Below are 12822 nucleotides of genomic sequence, written 5' to 3' on the forward strand. Positions count from 1 at the left end.
GCCGGAGCTGGCATGTGGAGAAGGCTGAGTGAAAAGGCCTGGATTTAGTGCAGCCTGAAGAGCCGGGACCACACTCCTCCCACCACGAAGGCCGTGGGCTTGGAGGCCGAGGGAGGGCATGCCTACAGGGCTGTCCGCAAGGGTGACTCAACCACCTGTCTGTCACCTCCTGAAGACCTGAGGCTTTTCACACCCAGGGAGGAGAAGCCACCAGTGAGCGCTGGCAGGCAGAAAGGACAGTCACCATAGGATGGCAAAGACAAGGCTGGCCTGCGCTCTAGAGACAGTGATACCGTCCACATGGTGGCTGTTAAGGCCACAGTCACCGCCACCACCATGCCCATCTGTCAGCTCACACAGCCCGAGCCAGTGAGTGATGTCAGGGTGTGGGGACAGTTCCTGAGAAAGGGGGACGGGCACAGCTGCCCGGCGGCCCGGCCTGACTCATGGGCAAGCTCCTCAAGGCAGAGGACAGCCTGGCTGTGTGCTGTTCTCAGGTGCCAGTCGGCCTTCAGGGAGCCTATGCCAGGGTTGCCCGGGCTCTGGGGCCGTCTTTACGGGGCTGCTGTGGCTCTGGCGTCCTCGGGCTCTGAGCGGGCAGTGTGGCCCGTGCCTGGTGGGGTCACTGTGGCGGGCAGGAACCTGGGACAGGCACAGCACCCCAGGGAGAGCTGGGATCAGTCCAAACAGGGACACGTGTTCCGAACAGCACCCCACCCCCCACACCGTGTGCCTAAACACTAGAGCAGCAGAGATATGGGGCCAGTGGGAAGGCCCCAGTGCCAGCTGCCCAGCTTCTGACCGGTGGCGAGGAAGGTCTGCAGAGGGGTGGGAATGAAAGAGTAGTCCACATATAGGAGGGTGGCTTTGAGACAGTCTGTCTGAGCTCTGGAAACTGCGTAAAAACCCCAGGGGAGGCGAGGTGGCATGGGAGCCCAGCCAGGCCGGCCGTCAGTCCATCTCCACACTTCATATATAAATGGGGTGGTATCGTTTGTGGTTGATCTTTTTCCTGCAAGTCGGGCAAGTGTTAGCATTCTTAAGGGAATCCCGGAGGCACTGGCTACAAAAGACGTGGCCACACTCTGTGGAGACGATGAGACGTCCGTTCTGCACAATCTAGAAAAGACAAAAGGAACAGCCTCCACACAGACAGGGCAGGAGGAGCTGCTGCAGGTGAGGACACCGGCACCCTGGGTCAGCAGGGCAGTGAGGGCACACGGGGCAACACCCAGAGGCTCAGGCCAGGAAGAGGGAGCCACACAGCTGAGGTGCAAGCCCAGGGCCAGGGTGTGGTGGCAGACATGGCCCTGGCCTGACTGCAGAAGTGCCCAGTGGGGGGGAGGCCCTCCCACAGCAGCCGGGACACGGAGCGCGGCTTACCTCCGAGTAACCGTCCATGCAGATCGGACAGCTGACAGTCCCAGAAGACCTGCGAGCACAGAGCTGGGTCAGCATTGGCAGGTGCAGACACCCTCAGTCCCGCCTAGAGGCTTTCCGGAGAGCCACCCACTGCCTGGGCAGTCACAGCGGGGCAGGAGAATCCACAGCCCTCCTCACCTGCACCACTGGGGGCGTCCCCTCCCCACCCACGGAGAGCTGGGGGAGAGGGCCCCAGCCTGGGGCTGACCTGAGGCCCGTGGCCGAGTCTTCACGGGCGTTCCTGGGCGTGTGGGTTGTCACATACACATCGCGGTCCCTGGCCAGCTCCTCATCATCACTGCTCACCACACAGCTGTCAGCCTGCTCTTGGCGCTGCCTCCTGCCATTCCTCCTCGGCCGTCTCCTCTCTGTGCTCAGGTGTGAGTCTGTGCTCAGGGGGGACCTTCCTGTCCCACTGCCCTCACCCCCCTCCCTACCCGGGGAAGGTGATGACGCGGCCACACCAAGTACTCGGGAAGGAGCCCTGGGTGCCTCCACATCTGGTGGGCCTGGGTTGAGCACTGGCCAGTCTAGCCGGCCACCCTGGTCTCTAGGTCTCCGGGGCCTGGGCGCTGCACCCACACCTCCGAGGCTCCATTCAGTCCACAGAGAAAAAGGAAACACTCACCGTCTACAATCTTTGAAAAAAGAAAAAGAGAAAGGCACAGTCAGCTGGAGGCCTCGCCCCTGGGCGAGTCGATGACTCTCAGCAGCTGCTTCTGCTGACAGTTCCAGGGCCCAGGTCACCGGCTAGGTCACTCACTGACCTTCCCAGCGCTGGCCCCAGACCGACACAGGGGCATCAAACACCAGCATGGGGAGCTCAGGGGCTGGCCCCACACTCCAGGAGATACCCCCTCCCCCACCCTGCTGGGATCTGCCAGTCCAGTCTCTTCTTCTCAGGAATCCCTGCTGTCACCAGCAGCTGGCCCTTACCCTCCCTGGGCAGCTGGACAGGAAGTGCTAAGCACTGGCCACTCCCTCCCAGGCCTGGCATTGTCCTGGGATGACCACTCAGCCCGCCCACAGCCCTAGCCTTTTCGAGGGACACACATGCTGTTCCACTGGGAACAAAGCCAGCACCAGCCGCCGTTCCGTGTCCACAAGAGGCCACTCTGGGGAGGCACAGCTGCACACTGCCTATGGGGGGAGGCCGACACTGCCAGCTAGCGCCCAGCAATGCCCAGGCCGTGGTGTCGGCCAAGGCACTACACTAGCCAAGCCATCATCCAGTCTGCAGGGAGCCGCAGGGCTCCGACTGCCAAGCCAGCGGGCCTGCCAGAAAGTTCCAATGAATCTCAGAAAAACTGTTGTCATGGGCTAGGAGGCCACTGGCTGCACAAGGACAGCTAATTAGTCTGAGGCTGGAGTGAGGCAGCTGAACGCTGACACAAGCCTAAGCCCTCAGGACTGCAAAGACACACCTGTATTCGCTCTTCTGTATGATGGTCTCAGGACCCTGTCACAGTGAGTGTGTCTGTGTGTGTATCCAACTCCTGCAGCCTCCCCCTACCTTACACTCACATGGTCGGGGCGGGCGGACACGCCAAAGGTGGGGTGCAGGCAGGTCTGACCAGCCCAAGTACCCTCAGCATACACCTTCCCCCAACCCCCACACAGACGCAGATAGGGACGGGTGCTTGTGGTCCCTGAGGCAGCTGCTCCAGCAGCTGTGAGGTGATCCCTTTGCTGGCCAGCCCTAGGCGCCAGGCACTCACACAGCCTCCTTTGTCCTCATCATTCCACCCGGGGAGGGCCAGTCAGAGGCTCAACAACTGGCCCAGTCTCATAGACGTAGGCCACAGGCTGCAAAGCCATCACCTCAGCTGCCTGTGACTGAGCTAGGTTGGTGGGTGTCACTGCTGGCCAGGGGACCACAGCCCAGAAAAGGCCACTTACCACGACAGAGTCGTTGTGAGTCAGGTCCACAACCACGGGCTCCAGAGACTCACAGGTGAGGTCCACAATCTCATCTCCAGCTTCCAAACAAAACACACAAACAATTAGCAGAGGGGCCGTCCCAGTGCCAGCAGCAGGGTCAAAAGGCTGAGATCAGACCACAGCACCAGGCACAGAGGGATGGCACGGTGCAGCAAAGCAGATGAGAGTGACGACCCTCTGAGCTCTGTCACTGCAGACGGCCTTCCCAGGAGACAACGTTGCAACCGAGTGAGCATCCTTGGCGTGCCAGACCGGACCACACTTAGGCAAGGCAGCTTGTAGTATGTTTTAGCATGTTCAAATTTGACCCGCCTTCTTGTTTTAAGTGGTTCACAGAGGGCCTGGGAAGTAGCTCACCAGGTAGGGTGCATACCTTGCCCTGTGCCAGGTCCTGGGTTCCAGCCTCAGGACCACGTGAGAGTACCATGGACAGCAACAAGGAGAGAACAGGGAAGATGAAGTGGTGCTGTGGTGTCTCTCCCTCCCTGTCTGTCTAGAAATGCAGGAGAAAGCCCAGAGGACAGGAAAACAGCTTGGCGGATCAGCACGGGGCTGACCTGAGTGCCCAGCTCTCCCCAGAAGGAGTTTCTGTGGGGCAGCACCGTGCGTTCCGGCGACTCACCACTCTCCACAAGCTCGATGGGCTCTGCGTCCAGGGCCATCTCCGGTGTGGAGGCCACTTCCCGCGTCCGCTTCTGAGTTTGCCTGGAATTGACTGTGCCTCCACGGCGCTTTCTCTGAGAACAAAGAAACGGCCACATGAGCTCCTGACCAAGAACAGGTCAGCCAGCAAGAGGCAGGCAGGCAGGCAGAGAGAGCAGGCCGGAGGCGAGGGGCCTCTCACAGCAGGACACTCCCCGAATCCTGCGGGACACAGCTGTGCAGAGGCTGTGTCCAGAGGCCGCCAGGCCGCCGCTGGAGTAGGCTGAAGTTAGCCCGGTGTCCAGATGCCTGCTCAGTGTTCAGTGTTCAGCCCAGACTCCAGGCGCCCCAGCCCTTTGGGCTGCCATTCTGTGTGGCTGGCACCATAACAACCACTCCTGCCAGCTGGGGGTCACCCTGCCTTGGGTGTGTGTGTGTGTGGTGGGGTCCCCATCCTGCCCACCTGCATGCAGAACCCCCGGCACAGTCTCCCCTGTAGATGGGACTTCTCAACGGAGCCTGTCATTCACTATTCCCACCTGCAGGAGCCTGGTTCCCTGGTGGCCCAGCCCCAGCCCCTCCCTAGCCCAGCAGGACTGGCAACACTGGGTAGAGCTTTTAAGAGAATGCACCTAGAGCACCACCATCAGCCAGAGCTGAGCGGAGCTCCGGTGAGGGAAATAATAATAATGATAATAATAATAATAATAAGGGGCCAGGTGGTGGCACACCTGGTTGAGCGCACATGTCACAGTGCTCAAGGACACAAGTTCAAGCCCTGGTCCCCACCTGCAGGGGGAAAACTTCACAAGTCGTGAAGCAAGGCTGCAGGTGTCTCTCTGTCTGTCTCCCTCTCTATCACCACCTTCCCTCTCAATTCTGGCTGTCTCTATCCAATAAAGATAACCAAAAACAAAAACTTAAAAAAAAAAGAGAGAGAGAGAGAATGCACCTAGGGGCCAGGCGGTGGCACACCCAGTTGACTGCGAATGTTACCATGCACAATGACCTGGGTTCAAGCCCCTGCTCCCCAAAGCAGCGTGGAAGCTTCATGAGTAGGTAAAGCAGGTCTGCAGGTGTCTCTGTCTCCCATCCCTCCATTCTTCTATTTCTTATGTATTAAATGAAAAGAAGGGGAGGGCGGTAAGGCATCTGACATACTGAGCAGATGGAATGACTGTCATCACCCCAAGGCCTCACAAGCCTCACTCGGCGCCATCTCAAACTTCTGGAAAACCTACATGCTGTTGACTAATCCCAACAAGCCCCAGAACATGTGCTGCCTAGTCCATATCCACCGAGAGGTCTGCAGCAACCAGTGCTCTGAAACAAAGCTGGGGCGGCGTGCGGCTGGGAAGGGGCTGCCCGGCTATGTGTGCAGTCCAGACTCTCGAGTCTGAGCTCTCACACCACCTGGAGCAGCTCTCCTCGGTCCCCATCTGAATGAAGGAGCTCACACGTGAGGCCTCACCCACAAGGAAAAAAAAAAGAATGGGGCTGAGGAGATCGAGCCATTGGAAGCATACATAACACCCTCATGACTGAGGTTCTGAGGTCCTGGGTTCGGCCCGATACCACCATAAGCCAAGGGTGACCAGTGTTCTGGTTAAAGTATAAAAATGAAATATGGGGCCAGGTGGAGGCACACCTGGTTGAGTGCACATGTTGTAAGTGTAAAGCCCTGAGTTCAAACCCCCAGACCCCACCTGCAAGGGGAAAGCTTCACAAGTGGTGAAGTAGGGCTGCAGCTGTCTCTGTCTTCCTTTCCTCTCTCAATTTCTGGCTGTTTCTATCCAATAAACAAAGATAATAATAAAAAGTTAAAAACCAACAAAAATTAAAATAACTTTAAGATAAAAGTGAAATGGAGTGGGGATCAGGCGGTAGCGCTACAGGTCAAGCGCAAGGACTGGCATAAGGATCCCAGTTCAAGCCCCTGGCTTCCCACCTGCAGAGGAGTCACTTCACAAGTGGTGAAGCACTGTCTTTCTCTCCCCCTCTCCATTTCTCTGTCCTATCCAACACTGACGACATCAATACGAGCAATAATAACTACAACAATAAAACAACAAAGGCAACAAAACAGAAAATAAATAAAATAGGGCGGGGGTAGATAGCATAATGGTTATGCAAAGAGACTCTCATGCCCGAGGCTCCTAAGTTCCAGGTTCAATCCCAGCACCACAATAAGCCTGAGCTGTGCAGTGCTCTGGCGTTTCTCTCTGTGTCCTTCTATCTCTGCACCTCTCTCAAAAATAAAATAAAAATACTTAAAAATATATAGAACAAAAATGTCTTGGCACTTTCAGGACATCTAGGCCTAGTACACCCCCAAGATATCCCAGAGGAAGGGCCAATCGAGGGCCAGCCTACACCTCTTAGTGCATCCCTAAAAGAACCGTCCCTATTGAATGCCAATCAAGGAAGGTCCTCAATACTGATCATTGAGAAACAAGTCACAGCAGGGAGTCAGAATAAAACACCCTCACCAAGAGGTCAAAACAGAGGTCCTAAAAAAAGCCCCAAGACCCCAACACAGCAGTCCTCACTAAGCTCAGAGACGCATTGAGCGAATCCACACACTAAACCAAAACAGGAAATAGCCAACTAAAGACGACAGCAGGTAGACTCCACTCCAGTAGAGGTTGGAGGAGGTACACGGGGAACACAGCAGCAGGATGACAGCAGCTAAGATCCACTGGGCAGGGGCTGGGTGGCGGCACACCTGGCTGAACGCACAAGTTATGATGTGCAAGGACTCAGGTTTGATTCCTAGGTCCCGGCAGGCATCTCCCTCCCTCCGTCTTTTTAAAAAATATATTTATTTATTTATTTATTGTCAAAAACAGATAAATTGAGAGGGGAGGGGGAGATAGGGAGAAAGACAGACATCTGCAGCCCTGATTCATCACTTATGAAGCTTCCCCCCTGTAGGTGGGGACCAGGGGCTTGAACCTGGATCCTAGTGCATTACAATGTGAGCACTTACCTAGGTGTGCCACGGCATGGCCCCTCTCTCTCCCTATCTCCCTTCCCTCTCGATTTCTGGTAGTCTCTATCCAGTAAGTAAAAGACAATTAAAATTAAATGTACACATATACATTATTTTAAAAAGGTAGTAGAAGACAAGGTACAGAACAAGGAAAACCGGACGATAACACCTACACCACAGACGAGCCAGCATGGTGAGAGGCATGAGATGGTGGCTGAGACAGTCGGCACGGAGGCGGACAGAGGGCCACACACAACCAACCGAATACAGGCACACCAGACAGTAAACTCCATACCCACAGAAGGGCTTTTATGGGAAAAGCTCTAGTGAGAACGAGAAAGGGGAGGAGTAACCATAGCACTCCAGGGTAGGCTAACTAAAGCACTCCAACTATCCCAGGGAACTGACAATGCCCTGAGGGCACAACATGGCGGAGAATGTCCCAACTCTCCAGGGAACTAGCAATAGCCTGAGGGGACAACATGGCAGATGTGACTGCATGTGCACAATTTCCCAGCAGGCAACAAAGGCTCTTACATGCACAGTTGCACCTAACATCAGCGGACTGGATTCACCGCCAGGAGGCACAGAGGTGCTGGGTGGATCAGGAAACAACCCATCCCCACAAGAAAGGTGTTTGACTTGGGAGAACAAACAGACTGAAAATGGAAAGTTGGAAAACATTAATATAAGCTTATGGAACACACACACACACACACACACACACACACACACGAGTCTCTGCAGACAACGAATGACTGGAATAGCCTTTCTGTAGCGATCAGGTTATCTTTCACCGACATCTCAGACCACTGTGGAATTAAACTAGTTATCTGAAAGACTGAGAAATCCCCAAAATATGGAGACTCAACATGCTTCTAAACAACTTCCGGGTCAGAACAAAAATGAGGTACACGTCCTCCAAGTCTACAGGATGCAGCAAAAGCAGGACAAAGGAGGATATTCACAGCGATGCAGACGCAGGTCCAGGTCCAGGTCCGTGTCAGAAAATAAAAGAGTTCAAGGAAGCAGCTTCCACCTGGGACGGCGAAATGTGGAACCGGTAGCGAAAAGCGTATCAATCAACATTTCCTCTAAGGTGCTAATGGATCTTGCAAAATCAAAAGACTAACTGGCAAGGGAGGTGGGTCAGTAGTAAGACGAGAAGGTGGTACTGGAAGGTGGCACACCACTCGCAGGACGTCTAGGTTCCATTCCTGGTGTGGCACGGATTCCAGGCCTCATCTGACTGACGCCAAAGGAAGCTGCTCTGTTGTCTGCCAAGTGCCCCTGCACGGCACAGCAGTGCTCATCACCCCAAGGAAGCCCTCGCCAATGAAAGGGTGACCGCATGTGTTCCCAGGACAAATGTGGAAGAGGCCCAGAGACGTGGCCTGCCAGCCCTGCTCCAGACAAGCTGGGGGGCTCCTGCGCACCCCCACCCCCAAGATGCTGCTAGCTAGACTCACCGTGCTCATGGTGCCCCTTGGGCCTGGCCTGGAGGAGGAAGGAGGGCACTGAGCCGCCCTAGCCCAGCCTCTCAGCCTCTCACACCCCAGGTTCTCACGCCTGCAGCTGCATCCTCTGGCCAGCTCAGGGTCGTGGCTCCCAGTCTCTTCAGGGCTGAAAAGCAAGGACACCCAGCTGAGAAGAGCTACTGCTGCCCCAGGGCCAGAGAGGTGGGGCTGGGCCACCCTTTCTGATGAGTGCTCCCAGCTTCAGGCCTTGTCTCTCACCGCAGTCTTTGAGGGAGTAAGAACCATTGTGCTCAGATCCAGAACCCTCCCTGCTGGCAGAATACCCCACCAGAAACACACACAGGTGTATATACATGTACACGGCCTTGGGACAGTGTTTCCAGACTAGAGCAGGCTGATCACTGGCTGCCCAACCTGTACCAGGCTGAGGCTGGGGGGGGGGGGGTCACGACTGCAGAGGCTGGTGGAAGAATGAGAGCAGCATTTGGGGTTCACTGCCACATGGCAGCCAAGCAGGGAAGTTGGGGTCACCAGGGTTGCAGAAGGAGCAAAGACAGCTTCCGAGGGACTAGCCTGGGCTGGAGAAAGTGGGGAAGGGGCTGTGGCAGCCGGGTGGAGAATCTTGTAGGTGGGAACTGGGGTCTTAAACCCAGTTTTTTTCTTTCTTTTTTTTCCCCTTGTTTTTTATTGTCGTTGTAGTTATTATTGATATCATCGTTGTTAGATAGGAGAGGGAAATCGAGAGAGGAGGGCAAGACGGGGGAAAGGTAAGACACCTGCAGATCTGCTTCACCGCCTGTCAAGCGACGCCCCTGCAGGTGGGGAGCCGGGGGGCTCCGACCGGGATCCTCATGCCAGTCCCTGTGCTTTGCGCCACATGTACTACTGCCTGACTCCCCCCCGTTATTTATTTATTTATTTTTCCTTTTGTTTTCCTTGTGGTTAATCGTTGTGGTTGTTATAAACCCAGTTTCTTGTGCATATTAACCTGAGACCTCAAATGGCCCCAGTATCTATTCTTTCTTTTTTTTATATTTATGTATTCCCTTTTGTTGCCCTTGTTGTTTTATAGTTGTAGTTGTTGTTATTGATGTTGCCGTTATCAGATAGGACAGAGAGAAATGAAGAGAGATGGGGAAGACAGAAGGTGAGAAAGACAAGACACCTGCAGATGTGCTTCACCACCTGTGAAGGGACTCCCCTGCAGGTGGGGAGCCAGGGGCTCGAACTGGGATCCTTACGCCGGTCCTCGCGCTTTGCACCACCTGCACATAACCTGCTGCGCTACCACCCAACTCCCCCCCCCCCATAAAGATAATTTATAAACATTTTAACTAGAGACAGAAACTGAGATGGAAGGGGGAAGATAGAGAAGCAAAGAAGTGTGAGGCAGAAAGCATAATGTTTCTGCAAAGAGACTCTCATGTCGTAGGCTCCAGAGTCCCAGGTTCAATCCCCCACACCACCATAAACCAGAGCTGAGGTCTGTCTGATAAGAGGGAGGGAGGGAGAGATGAGACCTCTGCAGCATCACTTCATTACTCATAAAGCTTCTCCCCCTGCAGGTGCGGGCTGGGGGCTTGAACCTGGGTCCTTGAGCAAGGCAACATATGCACTCAACAGGGCATCACTGCCCTCCCATAACTTCTTTATCCAGCCACCTGTTGATGGCCATTTAGCAGCCCAAGGCTGTTGTGAACAAGGCAGCATCGATGAACACAGGGCTGCACACGTCCCCTTCAGACCAGTGTGTTCACATCATTTGGACATGCCCCTAGCAGTAGGATCACTGGATGGATAAGGTACTTCCCTTTCTTCCTTTTTCAATTTTATCTGTTTATTTAATTTACCAAAGCACTGCTCAGCTCTGGCTCATGGTGGTGTGGAGGCCTGAACCCAAGACTTTGGAATCTCAGGCATGGGAGTGCCTGCAGAACCTCTATGCTACCTACCCCTAGTACTTGCAGTTCAATTTGATTAAGGACTCCCTGAAAAGGGGCAGGATTGGCGCATTGGAGGAAGCACACAGTAGTATATGCAAAGACCCACACAAAGACATGGGTCCGAGCCTCTACTCCCCACCTGGGGGGGGGTGCTTCAGGAGTGGTGAACCCGGTCTGCAGATCTCCTTCTCCCTCCCTTCTTAAATGGCTGCCAGAAGCAGCAGTGGCTTCACCGTTCATAGTCGCCATGAGCCCAGGCGAGGAGGTGATAAGACACAGTAACTCCCGACGGCCTTGGACAGTCTTCCACAGGGGCCGCACCGGCCTGCATTCCTCCCAGCAGTGTCAGCTCCTTTTCTCTGCAGCAAAGGCCGGAGCTCGGCCCTCAGGACGGGCAAGCGACCCCCACCCCGCGGGAGTTCAGGGCTTGGGCGGCGCCAGGGCAGCGCTCGGCCGCCCCGCCCTCCTCACCCTCGGAGGAGCCAGGGCTGCCGGGGAGCCCCCCCACCACCGCGGCAACCCGGCTGTGCGGCACCGGACCGGCGCGGCTCTCTGGCTCTCTCGCCGCAGCTCCGCGGCGTCCGCCTGAGCCTGAGCCGTGCTTCCAGACCGCGCCCCCGTCCCCGTCCCCGTCCCCGTCCCCGCAGTCGCGGCCGCTGTCCTTCCCGGGCCAGAGCCCCTCCGCGGCTGGGCGCCCCGCTCCGAGCGGTCAGGACAAAGGGAGGGCCCCGCCGCGCCCCTCGGCTCCGCTCCCCGGGGCGGCCACAGGCCCGCGAGCCGCCGCCGCCCGCCCGCCCGCCCGCCCGCCGGGGCTGCCCTGCCCCTCTCCTCCTCGTGTCTCTACCGCGAACCGACCAGCTGGGGCAACTTCCGCTCTTCCACCGCAGAGGAAACAAGCAAACAAGCAGACAGACAAACAGACGAGGGCGGGGCAGACAGCCTAGTGGTCACGCAGCCGGACCCCACGCCGAGGCTCCGGGAAGAACACACAGGCGGGCGGGCTGGTCCGCAGGCAGCGCGTGCGGGAGGCCGCGGTCACTCGGCCCCGGGCGACCCCCCACGCCCCGCCCCCCGCCCGCAACGGCCCCGCCTCCGAGCAGCGGCTCCTCGGCTTTCGGTGGGGGGCGGGGGTCTAGGCGGCGGCGGCACTTCCGGCACCAAAGGGAGGTCGCCCATGGCGTCCCGCGTCCCACCCGTCGAGCCTCGGGGTCCCACACACGCCAGGCCCTCAGGAGCCCGAGCCCCCGGGTGGGAGACCGGCCGCGGCCCTCAGGAGCCCGAGCCCCCGGTGGGAGACCGGCCGCGGCCCTCAGGAGCCCGAGTCTTCGGGTGGGAGGACGCGGCCCTCAGGAGCCCGAGTCTTCGGGTGGGAGACCGGCCGCGGCCCTCAGGAGCCCGAGCCCCCGGGTGGGAGACCGGCCGCGGCCCTCAGGAGCCCGAGTCTTCGGGTGGGAGGACGCGGCCCTCAGGAGCCCGAGTCTTCGGGTGGGAGGACGCGGCCCTCAGGACCCCGAGCCCCCGGTGGGAGACCGGCCGCGGCCCTCAGGAGCCCGAGCCCCCGGGTGGGAGGACGCGGCCCTCAGGACCCCGAGCCCCCGGGTGGGAGGCCGGCCGCGAGCAGAGGCGGCGTCTCCGCGGGAGCAGCAGCGCCGCCCGGCCTCCACTCCGTCCCCGGTTTCCCCTCAGCTTCCCCGCGACACCGCCCCCGCGGACGGCGCGGCCGGGCGGGCCCAGGGCGAGGCCTCGCGCTCCCAGGCGGCTTCCGGTGGCTCCCGGCGGCCCGAGGCCCCGCAGAAGCGCCGTCCCGCCCGCCGGCCCTCCCCGCGCAGCGCGGCCTTACCTGGCGGGAGGAGTCCGCGCCGCGTCGCTCGGTGCCCAGCGAGCCCCTCGGCAGCGGCAGAATCAGAAGCTCCCGGCCGGACGCCGCCGCCACCGCCGCCGCCGCCTCGAGAGCGACCCACTTCCGCTCCGGAGGCCGCGGTCCCGCCCCCCGCGCGTCGCTATTGGCCAGCTCCGTCCTCGCGCCCGCGGCCTGCCGGTCGGGGAGGCAGATCCTCAAGATCATTGGCTGAAGGGTCCGTCCATCAGCACTTTGAAAAAGCACCTTTTCCGGCACGGCCCACTCTCGCGTGCGCAGACTCCCGTCCTCTCGCGAGAGCCGCGGCGGCGCGCTCCGCCGCAAGGCTTCTCGGGAGTTGTGGTCCGGATCCCAGGCTGGCGGGCGGCCACGCCCCGGGGTCAAGGTCGCGGGTCGGGGTCTGCGGGTCCGGGCGCCCGGGCGTCTCTCCCCCTCCCCGGCCGCCGCGACCCCCGCGGCCGAAGACCCGGGGACCCTGCTGGCGCGCGTGCGCGGGGGCTCCGGAAGGACGGCTGCAGAGGGGCCGGGGCCGCGGGGTCGGAGGTC

The 12822-nt window shown here is 58.6% G+C and overlaps 1 protein-coding gene across 1 annotated transcript; it reads right to left on the reverse strand.

Moving 5' to 3' along the window:
* Positions 1-834: 834 nt before the first annotated feature.
* Positions 835-12405, reverse strand: RNF4 (ring finger protein 4). The gene is made up of 8 exons (XM_016194572.2): positions 12259-12405; positions 8467-8620; positions 3986-4100; positions 3322-3401; positions 2051-2060; positions 1631-1790; positions 1384-1432; positions 835-1119 (listed from the first exon to the last, which is right to left on the reverse strand). The coding sequence occupies exons 2-8, from the start codon at positions 8473-8475 to the stop codon at positions 970-972; spliced, it is 573 nt and encodes a 190-aa protein (XP_016050058.1). The 5' UTR covers positions 8476-8620; positions 12259-12405; the 3' UTR covers positions 835-969.
* Positions 12406-12822: the final 417 nt, after the last annotated feature.

Source organism: Erinaceus europaeus, chromosome 3 (genome assembly GCF_950295315.1).
Source record: "Erinaceus europaeus chromosome 3, mEriEur2.1, whole genome shotgun sequence".
Classification (NCBI taxonomy): domain Eukaryota; kingdom Metazoa; phylum Chordata; class Mammalia; order Eulipotyphla; family Erinaceidae; genus Erinaceus; species Erinaceus europaeus.